The 12203-nt window shown below is 35.7% G+C and overlaps 1 protein-coding gene across 4 annotated transcripts in view; it reads left to right on the top strand.

The window, feature by feature from the left end:
- The window catches only part of SRBD1 (S1 RNA binding domain 1), a 123746-nt gene that overhangs the window by 12707 nt on the left and 98836 nt on the right, over nucleotides 1–12203 (top strand). For all 4 annotated transcript variants that reach the window (XM_025149162.3, XM_419463.7, XM_015283824.4 and 1 more), the window contains 3 exons: nucleotides 1572–1668; nucleotides 2568–2703; nucleotides 7886–7989. In XM_025149162.3, coding sequence (XP_025004930.2) covers nucleotides 1572–1668; nucleotides 2568–2703; nucleotides 7886–7989 — 337 coding nt within the window. The remainder of the gene's footprint in view (nucleotides 1–1571; nucleotides 1669–2567; nucleotides 2704–7885; nucleotides 7990–12203) is intronic.

Here is a 12203-nt window from a genome sequence, read left to right as displayed (position 1 = left end):
ATGTTCCCAACTTTGCATTGAAAAGTCAGTTACCAACGATTCTGATTATTTAGTTACTATTTAGTTTTCTAAAAAAACATGTCATTAGTTCATAAAGTAGTATATTGCAACCACATATTTGGCTATTCTGGACTTCTCAAGAGCCAAAATAAAATCTTCATGGTAAAAGTTCAAATAAATTATTTAGGGGTTCTTTAGACAAGAGTGCTGTTTGTTGCAGCATAAACATTGCAGTTTTTTAAGTCAGTGTACTTATTTTCATCTCTGTGCTAAAAATAATGTAGTTGGGTTTATATAATCGTTTTAATTTGAGCGGTGCATCAGAAACTGTATGTATATATATATATACACGCAAAAATGGGATCACTTTTATCAATTTGGAAACTAGTTTGACAGTATATGTGCAGCTTGAGATCAGAGGGAATCTTTGTTAAAGGGATGAGTGCTTTGTTGTGCAGAATGATTTTCATCAAATCTTATGTTAAAAAAAAAAAAACAACAAGAGTGGCTTAGAGAAGACAAATATTGAATTTTCTCCATCTGCTGTAACCCAACAGTGAAAAGGGTGCCTTCAGTTTCCTATTGGTTAAGAATTCAGTAAAAAATTAGTTGTCGGCTATGCAAATTTTTGTAATGATATCATAGAATCTCTTTCAAGATGCTTTCTGATAGCCCAGAAGTAGTCACAAATCATGTGTTTTGTGGGAGGTGGTTAATCCAGCACCTGCCAATGTAGGATTCATGCATTTTGTTCTGAAGCATTTGTTACTGACCACCGCTAGGAATAGGGTTATATAGATTGATTTTTAAAATACAAGATTTTATTTTTATTCTTCTATTTATTTTGTTCTGGTGAAGAACAGTTGCAATGTGAGGCAGAATAATGTGCTATTTTGCTCTTTAGAAGTGAGGGATGGTTCTGTGTGCTCGAAAGCTTAAATGATTCTGCTGTTGGGTCCCTGTAATAATTTGTCTGTAGAGACATTTTGTAACTTCACCCTTTGAACAGTGTTTTGTGGGAGAGAGTGAGGGTACCTGGATGTGAGAACTGTCACTGTACAAGTTTCTGCTATAAACAAAAGGAAGTATAAAAGTATTAGACAGAGAAAGGACAGAAATACCTGCAAGGATTTGGGGCCATTTACATATCAAGAGCAAAATGTGTAACCTTCTACTGTGATTGTCTTATTTTATTACAACCTCCCACATTATATACTTCAGTATTCAATTTTACTAATGGAAATAATTGATCTGCATCATAAACAAAAAAATCTGTTAGTATCAAACATAAAATTATTACCCTTCATGTCATTTCAATTTGTGAGACTGCATTAATCAGTTTATATTCATTAAAAATATAACAGTTTCAGATGCCTTGGAAAGGAAGCTCTATTTAAAAAAAAAAAATAAAAATCAATGAACAAGAATTCTTCATCAAACCCTCTGTAAACCTGATAGATAACTTGCATGAAATCTTTTTGGCTTGTATATATTTTCTTAGTGCTTCTATGTTTGTCTATTTTTATTAGTTATTTTATAATTACTGACTGTTGTTTTTTTTCCCTTCTAAGGGCTTGCAAATATTCAGGAAGTAGAGGCTGGAGTTCAGCATATTCTAGCAGATATCTTTGCGAAGGATAAAGATACACTGGATTTTATCAGGAGATTGTAAGTTTAAATTTTACTTTATAAACTTTCTACGTTACATGGTAAAATTCAGTCTCCTAGCATGCAAGTTCAGTTTTTCTAATAATGTGAAAACAGTGTTACTATAAGGTTACATTATACCTGTTTCTTCACTTGTGCTGGGACACTCTTTAGCATTTCTGCCCATTTCACTCTCAGTGGAAGAGAAATCTCTTCTGCATATAGTGAGGTACTGTGATTCCCAAGGACTGAAAAATTATTGGGGTGGCCAACTTCATCAAAAGACTAGAGCATGGCGATGTGATAATTTTAATGAAGGGTATGTTTTATGAAGGATATCCTGTCATTACTAGACTATCCCATTTTTCTGACGACTAGAATTGGTCATCCTTTATCGAATACACAGTTCTTCACAGATGTATCTTTTTTGATCTAAATTGTGTATTACGTATATGATAATCATAAGAAGCATTTATGAGGTTATTTTGGGATCTCTGCTGCTCATAAAAATAAAGCAATGGAAAGTTCTGTGGGTGTTTGGAGCTCAAAACAAGAAATGAGTTCTGAGATTCAAACAAGATCTTGCATTTTTATATCGTAAATGACTACTGTAACACTTTCTGCAGCTTCCCAGAACTTTATAGAATAAGTTGACCAAACTGAAATACAGATGGTGGCTTTTGATTGTCCATCCCTTTTATGAGAAGGCAGCTTTCAGCTTTTTCTGATGGCTCTTTGAATTTCTTCTCTTAGTATGTTCCAAGTCAGTATATGTCATGTCAGCTTCAGCATTAAAGTCTGCAAATGATTACAGAGTTGACGTAGTTTATAATAGAGCAAACTTTGGTTTTTATTTAATACAAACACTAACGACTTTTTACAAGTTTCATGCTAAAATAACATTTGTTTCTTTCATTCAGATGCCAGCAAAGATACATTTGTATCCAGTCAGCCTTGGCAAAAGTGTCATCCAAAAACAGCAATGAAAAAGATATTGATAAATTCCAACTATACCATGAGTTCTCTTGTAATATAAAGAACATTCAGCATCATCAGGTACATCTACAAATTATTTTCTTATAGTTGTAGCTGTAGCATGGGTGACTTTGCTTTTGGATTTTGTTACTTGAAACTGATTTAAATGATTCTTGATTTTACTTTTTTTTTTCCTTTCCAGTTACCAAAGGCAATAGAGTTTCAAATTCTTCAATCACAGATCTGAGATGTTAATCTCTTCATTAAGAAACAGAACAGAGGTCCATGACTTCAGTATGTCTGTTGTCTAACTAATTCGTATTGAATGAATATTTATAATGGCTTAGGTGTTGGAATTTCAATACTGGTGTGATTTATTTTCAGCATGTGTGCCATGCTCGCCCTCCCTTCCACCAGTGATGAGTACATAGCAAGCGTTATCAGGGGAGGTATAAAGGCAGAGTGATAATTTATCATCTGTACAGGGTGAGAATAGGATGTTACATAGTATTGGATGGTGCTTGGTTAAGGTGTAAGTTGATACTAAGCCTGTCAGGTTAAGCTGGTGAAAAGTGTAAAGGGAGGATCCAGAAAATTGTAGATCACCTCTGATTTCAGAAGCAGCTCTTGTCAGCAGCAGCTTAATGTGAAAGTTAAGCAGTCCAAACAGGCTCAGTGGAACTGTTCGCTGCCTCTGAAAACGAGTGTGTTCTGCATGTCATCAACATTCCCTCTTCTGATACATCCTTGGTTATCCTAAGCCCCAAGCCCCAATCTATACGGCTAGGAAAAGTAATGGTCTACAAAGTAAGCCTACTGGCTGAAGATAAACTGAAGTTTTGTAAGGCTGCCCCAGTTACTGCACTTCAAAGGTTGTAGCGGGATGCACTCAATACAGTTGTCAAGGCCTTTGCTCTGACTCATCATTAATCACCAAGTGATTTGTCTTCTGGTTTGGTCATGGTTGTGTAGCTTTAAAAGAAGGAAAGAACACTCTCAGCTGCTTCTAACCAGAAATATTCTTTGCCTGCCTTATTGCACTGCAGAATATCTATTGTATACCTTTTTTTCTCTCCTTGCCATTTTAGAACAGTGAGATATTTGAATTAATAAAGGACTTTCTTGTATCTGTTGAAATGAATTTATTATGAAAAACATTTCACAACATGTATGAGCAACTTTATACACACTTCCCCCAGTCATCCCAATATGGATGCTGTTAGGTGAGAAAAAAATTGCATCTTGTTTGGCTGTTCTTCTATTGAATGGATACTTCAGCAGCCAAAGATGATATAGTTTTTCCTACTCTGAGAGCTTTAAATGTTCTATCTTTACATGCCGGGGTGTACTGGGCATACAAGTGTTTTCTGATATGAATTACTTCTTGGACAAGGCTTCCTTTTCTTCCTCCAGTACACGTGAGGGAAAACTGTTGCTCAGATGGAGGCAGGACTCAAAACCAGATTTCTCAAACCTGGTTGGCACTCTGACCCTGTGGCTGCATTGTTTATCATCCAGGATGTGTACTGATTTTGTGGTTTTGATGTTAAGATTAATTCAGTCTGTTTTGGTTTATTTCTCCTTTTGTCTCTCAGTAACCTTAATGCCTCTGTGTCAATTCCTACTCTCCAGCAAAGAAATAACCACTGTTCTCGCTGCTGCTGCTCCTGGGTGATTCTGCAGTCCTACTTGTTGTCTTTCATTTCCTGTATATTACTGTTATTGCCTATCTTAATGTATTGATTACTTCTCTGGCATAAATCTTTAAGTCAGTTGTTTGCACTTCACTGAGGCCCTGGGTATGTCAGGGCTTGTTTATGCTAGACAAGAGAAAGAAAAAAAGCATGTGTGCACTTTGCGATTTAAGTTGCTTGTTTTCTAAAAATATTTGGTTCTATTTTTTGTTGATTTTTAGCTTCTCTATTTATTTTCCAGTTCATGTCTTTAACTTTTGTGTTTTGATGATAAAATAAGGAAAGAAAAACAGAAAAATGGGTGTTGTTTTCATTTAATCTGCTGTTTCTTCCTTTAACCTACACTGTAGTATTGCGAGTCTTGAAATCTTTCTCATAACTTTCAAATTCTTTATTGCCCAGCCTTACTACTTTGCTAATACAAATTGTCATTTTTCTTTTTTTTCTTTGTTTTGAACCTTCCTTTTTTAATGCCCATGTCTTTAGCATCTCCTTCACTGAAGACTTTTCTGCATTCAGAAAGTTGTGTAAAATGGTGTTTTTGAATATACTTTGGGAAATGTGTAGGCTTAATCAACTAAGGAAGTACTCTAGTTTGGTTCAGGATGTTTTTTAAAGAAGATTTCATAAAAAAAAAAAAAAAGAGAGAGAGAGAAAATGTAGGGAAGCTTGAAACTCGATGAGGAGTTTGTAAATAAATAAATAATTCCTAATCCTACAGGACTGTATGTTAATTATCCATATTTAAATGCTATTCGGAAATGACCCTGTTCTGAAAGCCTCCTGTACTCACTGGTGACTGAATACTGACAAACATTCCTTTTCTGCTCAGCTAGAAGTTAGCTTTAAGATTGCCTTTTCAGAGAGTTGCAAGTGAAGGATTCTATAAAATACTGCACTGAAAATGAGCACTGTGTAAGGGAACACAGGTCGTTTTGAAGGCCAGTGTGCAACTCTCACTCTGCTCTGGAGTGCCTGTGGTTAAAGGCAGTAGACTAGTGTCACCCATAAGAGAGGACAGACTGTCTTTCATGGCTTCAAATGCTTTGGTCATAGAATGCCTTTAAATCTACATTAAAAGGTAGAATGGTGTGCAGTAAGCTATACTTGGATTCTATGGTTGTGCAGCTGTGTGCATCTGTAGTTGCATGTGTGGTAGTTTAGTGTTTTTTGTGTTTATTGAAAGGCATGATTCTGTGTGTTGAGACATACTGTGAAATAATTGGGAGAGATGGAGCCAAGATTCCGACTGAAAAAGTTAAAATACTGAACCTGAAAGAAGAAAACTTGTTTGTATAATGAGTCCAGCTCCAGGTTTTGACACAGCTGGATGGCTGTGGGTAATTACAGCTGGAAGGTTTTGCTCTCAGGAAGTTTAGCCATGGTTCCTTCCACTGGCAGCAGAGAACCCAAATGGGCTCTTTGAGGATGTGCAAATGCTGCCACGACTAAGGAAAAGGTCCTTCAGGAGTGTATTTGGTTTTTTCAGCTGTTGTGCATGCCTTGAAGTTGCTTTCCTCTATTTGGAAAAGGCTGAATTTGTGGGAGGAAAAGAATTTATTCATGAAGTATAACGTTTGAGGCAAGTGCTCTATTTTCAATCTCATACTTAAAAAGGAATTGGAAATTAATGTCCTTGGCAAAATATACAAAACTTAGTGTAAGTAAATCTGGGACATGAAGGAGAGCTGTGAAATAGAAAGGGTTTTGCATTTTTCTGATAAACAAAATTAGATTTGATGCGTTTTGCAACTAGATCCACTTTTTGTTCTTGCTTTAAACAGTGAGTATTTTTTCGCCATTAACTCGTCCCATGGATCTGTTCCAGTCTGGATTAAAAGCAGTCTTTTTTTCCAGAACTTGAAAGGTTACTTCTGTCTAGAATAGTTGTTTTGAATGTTAATTAAATAGTAATAATAAATACCCTTGTTATCTTAAGGGGAGAAACTGACTAATTGCTTTCTGAATTGAGCATTTCCTAGATGATGGTTCTTCTCTGAACACATGACTTCAAAGAGGAGAGTCAGATTAGCTTTTCTATTATGAGATTAAGAATGTAAGAAAGCATTAGCGCAGTGCAGTTGTTTTAAGTTCAGGTGACTGGCGCATTCTACAGACGGTGCCCATAGACAGCCTGTGATGCAAATGTTGACCCTGCTAACAGCACGGTGAATGATGACATTATAATTCTATCAGATGTGTTCCTTGTCCTGAGCATCATTTTGATTTCGTTTTAGCTTGACATTTAGCTTTCTCGCTTTTTTTAAAATAAAATCAGAATAAACATGAAAGCATTTGATTTGTTAAAATGTGTCTTTCTAATCCCTACATGAAAACATTTGCTTTGGCAGTCAAGGTACCAGATGCTATAATATTTCACATGCAATCTTTATTATTAGCTTTGTTGTTCAATGATATGTCAGGCCTGGTATGTCACAGGAGCAGTAAGGCTGAGGAATATAAATTGGTACTATGTCCTGGAGTCATTTAAAACCATTGTATTTAACATATGTGACATGTCTGAGTTAGCTAGTGATTGAATTAAAGTTCGTGATTGACACGGAATGCTCTGTTGTGACAGTGCTTAGGGCCTGCTACATACAGCAACATGTGTAGTAATACAGGAATGTCAACTTGTAGCAGACTTCTTATTTTTATTTTTGCACTTTTTAAAGTATTTTAGGAGGGAAAACGAACTCTGAAAACGTATTTTGTTTGTAGCTGCTTCTAACTGTTACTTTGTTTCTGAAAGACTTTGGTGGGTGAATTTCCTTGGAAAATACTGGGAGGTCTGCTTCAGGTGGCTCCTCCTCATCTTCAGAGCGAGGGTAGACTAGGAGATACCCACCACAATCCACCACTTGGTTGTCATCCTGGTTTTAAATGGTGACTTCCATTTGAAATAAAACTCTGTATGCAGCTACCACTTCTGCAGTGAGATTTATGTTCAGATCATGAAGATGCAGTTGTGTTACGCAAGACTGCCAGAAATATATGCATACACCGTAAGGCTGGAGCCTTAATATTAACATGAAGACTATACCTATAATATTTTCAGTTGTTCGTGTACAAAGCGTGAATAACTGAAATTAATCCTTTCAAATGAAGCTGATCAGTTTTGCATTTCAGGTTCTGATTCATAATTGATTTTAAATTTGTGATGCTCTTGGGAAGCAGAATGAAGCCTGAAGCACAGAGCTAACTTTTTTCTTCTTGTTCTGATTGTAATCACTTTTTCAATTCAATTTTGAGTTTTAATTTGTCTTATTCATTTATCCAACCAATTCAGTTCATGCTGACTTATGCTTTTAAGTGTGTTTGAGATAAAACTGGATCTTGGGATCGCAGACTCAGGGAAAAAGGCATGCTTTGTTATGCCACAGCATGATTTAATCTGTGTTTAAATTGTGGATGTTATCTGTACAACCTAGTACTTGGTGGACTGATTTACTGTACCACCATCATGATTTGCTACAGAATGTCAAGCAAGCGCGTACACAAATGTTGATAAGTTTATCTTTTGGATATTTTGTGTGTCATCTGTCTCTGCCATTTATGTTTGCACTCAGATTCTGGCCATTAACCGAGGGGAAAATCTGAAGATCCTGACAGTGAAGGTCAACATTCCTGACGGGGTGAAGAATGAATTCTGTTGGTGGTGCGTCAATGAAAGGTCTGCATGGCTACATATTCGTACAGAAATCTTTTTTTTTTTTTTTTTTTTACTGTAGACACCTACATGCTGAAATGTACCTCACATGTCTTCTTACATTAAGAGACTGATTTAAACAACTGCTTATTAGATGAAACTAACATACGGATAATTCTTATTCTACATTTCCCACTGCTGTGGCGCTACACCAAAAAAATAAAAAAAATAAAGAAGTGCCTTTGGCATTATTTGGGGAATTCTGGCACCATTCTTCAAGCAGTTGAATTTTTTAAAAAAACGAAGACATGATGAAATGTGAATGTATTTTTAATTTTCAATATGCATCACATCCAGTACTCTTTACTGAAAGAAATTTGAAGAATCCGCACCAGAACGTACTCCTAACTTCTGAAAAATAACTTCATATGCGGGATTATAATAAGGAAAGACTGCCTCAAATTTTGAATTAGTAAAGAATGTAACTGAATTCTGTGTATGTAAGGAACTGCATTCATTGATCTGGTTAAAAATCTATTGGACTTAGCTGACAACCGAAAAGTGGCTGTCTTCAATCTGTAATTCTCACATACTTTGTGACTTGATTCTTGTGTTCTGATCTCCAGTTATTTCAGAAAGCTGGGCTCTAAATTCTGGGGGATTGTCTTTTTTCTTGCTTATTTGCTCTGACAAGTTCTTCTTTACGTTTGTAGTGAAACACATTCAGTGTTGCATAATTTTTTGATGAAGTTTTGGTTGAATATGTATTGCTTTGGGCAGTATCTGTGTTACTCATTTTCTTGGAAACTGCACTTTAACTTGATGCTTTCCACTGAAGAATATTGTTGTCCAAACTCTGCATCTTCCTTGCATGCGTGAAATACAGATTTCTTTCTTAACTGAGATATGGAGTGTTGTTGTGAGGATGTTACAGAAAGCTCTAACTTTGCCTCTTAAAATTCAATTACCAAACAGAGGAAACAAGAAGGGGGGGGGGGGGGGGGGGGGAGAGTGAAGGCCTTTTTAATATCTAAAAGCAAGATTTTTTGTTCTACAGTAAGTCCAAGAAATGGATGTGGTTTAAAAAAAAAAAAAAAAAGTACCCTTTCACTGTAAAAAGAAAAAAAAAAATTGGTAGTTCTTTCAACATGGGAGCCTCTGAAAGACTTAATTTCATTTTACCAGATAAAATAATATGATCTGGTACTAACGGGAAGTTATTTTTTGTTAAAGTATCAGGATTAATAAATACACCTAAGTATCATTTTAGTTTACATATATTTAGTGGAATTTCCATATTCCTCACACTGTATATTCTGTAGGCAGAAGATGACCGTCAGTCTTGCTTTTACTGCATCTGTGAGCTACAGATAATGGAACAGCTTGTCAGTGCTACACAAATTAAAGTGGGATGTAAATTGGGATATTTTTGGTTGATTACACTTTTGTGAGTCACTCTGAGATAAAAAGAATATTGACCTTGGAAATGGAACTACTTATTAGTACTTAGCATTTATGCAGCTATACATGCTCATACTTTTTACTATTTAAGGGCAGTTTCTCTGGCACCAGAGAACTTCAGAAGGAATGATTTTAGATATTGGTGTGTTAACGTCTGTCTGTGACAGATTCTTAACTTATTCATTAGATTGACAACTGTTACCAAATAGACAGATATTTCCTACTTAATGTACCTTCTGCTTTACAAGCATGGAGGTGACGGTCCAAGATTTGCATTACTTTCAGTGTGTTCGTTTACTGGTTAGAGCAGAAGGTTAAGACATTTGTTTGGGATAAAGAGTTCAAAGCTTTACCATGGTACTTACTTATTTTCAGAAGTTTGCAGACATAGTCAGGTGTAGAACCATAAATACCACCTTGCTACCAAGTTTGACCAGTGTTCTAGTCACTAGATTGTATCATATATTGTGTATTGAATTAGTAGTAAATAGACTGACCTTTACTTGTTCTTCCGAGGCTAGTTTTTTAGCATTGAATACTGCCAGGATGAAAAGTGGGTTTGGAAGACTAGAATTCCTCATCACTGCATCCAGCTCTGTGTAGGCATTTTCTATGAAAACTGTATTTTCTTCACAAGTTCAGTACATTTAATTTATGCCTGCAGTAGCATCTATGTTTTCTTGAAATTTGAGATTGCACTGAAAATTCAGGAGTACCCTTATACCAGACCTTGTGGAATGAACTTCTCTCCCAGAAAACAGCGTCTCTGTTAGTTGACTGTGTGCGTAGTTCCATTAATACTAGAACAGCACTGATCCTGAAGATTCACATGTGAAGTGGGAGGTGGGTAAATGAGCAATGAGAAGCTGCTTTAGCTGGCTGTGAGCATAAAGGTGTGAATTTGTTCCGAAGTGGGATTGAGCCCTTGGAAATGAAGTTCAGGATCTGACAATGTTTTTTTGTTTCATTTCTAGACAGAATTCTCATGCTGTGTAAAGTCCATGTTGCAGACTTTACATGAGATCACTGATTTGGTACAAGGTTCATGTGATATCTTGGAGGAAAACAAAGCTCTGCTTTCTGTTCTTCAGGTCTAAAAGCCTGACTGTGCTCTTCCTAGAATATTTGTTAATTCACATTAGTAGTCCTTAACATGCTCTCCATTAATTTTGTTAATGTATAGTTTCACCCTTTGAGGTGTAGCAGTAGTCTGAGCCATTTACATTTCTGGTGATCCTTGTGGGGAGCACATGTGCTTTGCTAAATAGGGCTTCATTTAAAGGGCTTCTGTCAGTTCTTGATTAAATAATTGAGGAAAATCTGCTATTAAAGGAAAGCTTAAGTATTGTACGCACATGCTTGTACTCTTATAACAGAGTGGATTCTCCTCTTCCTTTATGTAGTACTGGAATGATTGAAATACAGTATTTGCTATGAATCGAAATAACTGCTTGGCTATTTTTTAATTTGTAGCAGTTTGGGATTTTAATACAATGTTGCCCAAGTCATTTTTAGTTGTACATATAGGTAATAAAAACATCTGCTGTGGTAACCTATTTACAGATAAAGTATAAGCTAGCTACCAATAATGCATAGAAGGCAAGGGCTAAAAAACTACCAGTTTCAAAATGGATTCTTATTTGCTCTGAGGATACCTTCTGGGGGAGTGTAGTCATGCTTACCACCTGTACGAATTTTACATTTATTGAAATGGATGACAATAAGGGAATTTAAAGCCTTTGACAATTTTATATATGTATGGAAAGAGTCACTAGTAACAAAGAAGTATAATACATCTTTTTGCCAAAGCTATTAGCAAAGTGATGAGGTCATGTGGCTAAACACTCAAAACTCTGAAAGCTGTAAAACTAAATGGTAAGCTTAATTCTGCTCTCCTGGCTGTGTATTGAGACAGCGTTGACTTTATCGCACATTTCTCAGCTGTTACATACACTTAAAAAAGAAAAGCTGTCTTGGGAAATTGTGGAATTCCCTTAAATAGCTGAAAAATTGTCTGGGTAGGAGCAGTCAGTTTAGGAGTCTTAGTATTTCTGGGTGAGTGCAAGTAAACTAAACAAAGTCAAAAGTTAAATTCAGTCCTGTTTTTCTTTATAAAATGCATCCAGACATTTAAAAATATATTTCTAATCCTTTTGCAATTAGAGACCCAGGCATGTGAAAAATTACACCAAGGGAAGGAAACTCTGAATGTTAGCTTTGAAGCTGATGTGTACTTTAGGTCAAAATTTGAAGAAATGGCACAGTGTTCATAGCAACAATGACGAGTTGTCTCTAGAAAGCTGTGTACTCTGAAGATATTGGCTTAGAAAATGGTGGGAAATCATCTTAATTCCATTGGATATTTCTTATTGAGAACTCATTTTCTAATTGTTGGGGTTTTTTTATTTATTTGTTTTTGAAGTTGGACTGCTGTCAAATGGATAGATTTTGTTGAACTTGAATAGAGTACTCTAAGCATTCAAAATGGCATTTGAACTGGATTTCATTATTGATATTATTTTAGCACTTGAATTTCTATCTGGACACAGTTGCCTTGTATCAAGAGCTCTGATGCTCAAAAAAGATGTTTCAGCATTTATTTTAATGTATGATGGTTTAGGAAATAACACGATGTTAATCATAATATTGGTCCAAGTTTCTTATTCAATTGAGAAAGTTTGGTTTCTCAAAATGAAGAGTAATTTTTTAATTACTTTCTTTAAATTGTAAAATCTGATTGCATTCTAACACAAATAAGAAAAGAAAAAGACAGGCCT

Source organism: Gallus gallus, chromosome 3 (genome assembly GCF_016699485.2).
Source record: "Gallus gallus isolate bGalGal1 chromosome 3, bGalGal1.mat.broiler.GRCg7b, whole genome shotgun sequence".
Classification (NCBI taxonomy): Eukaryota; Metazoa; Chordata; class Aves; order Galliformes; family Phasianidae; genus Gallus; species Gallus gallus.
Note: the sequence above shows the minus strand (reverse complement) of the source record. Positions and strands in the feature narration are given on the sequence as shown.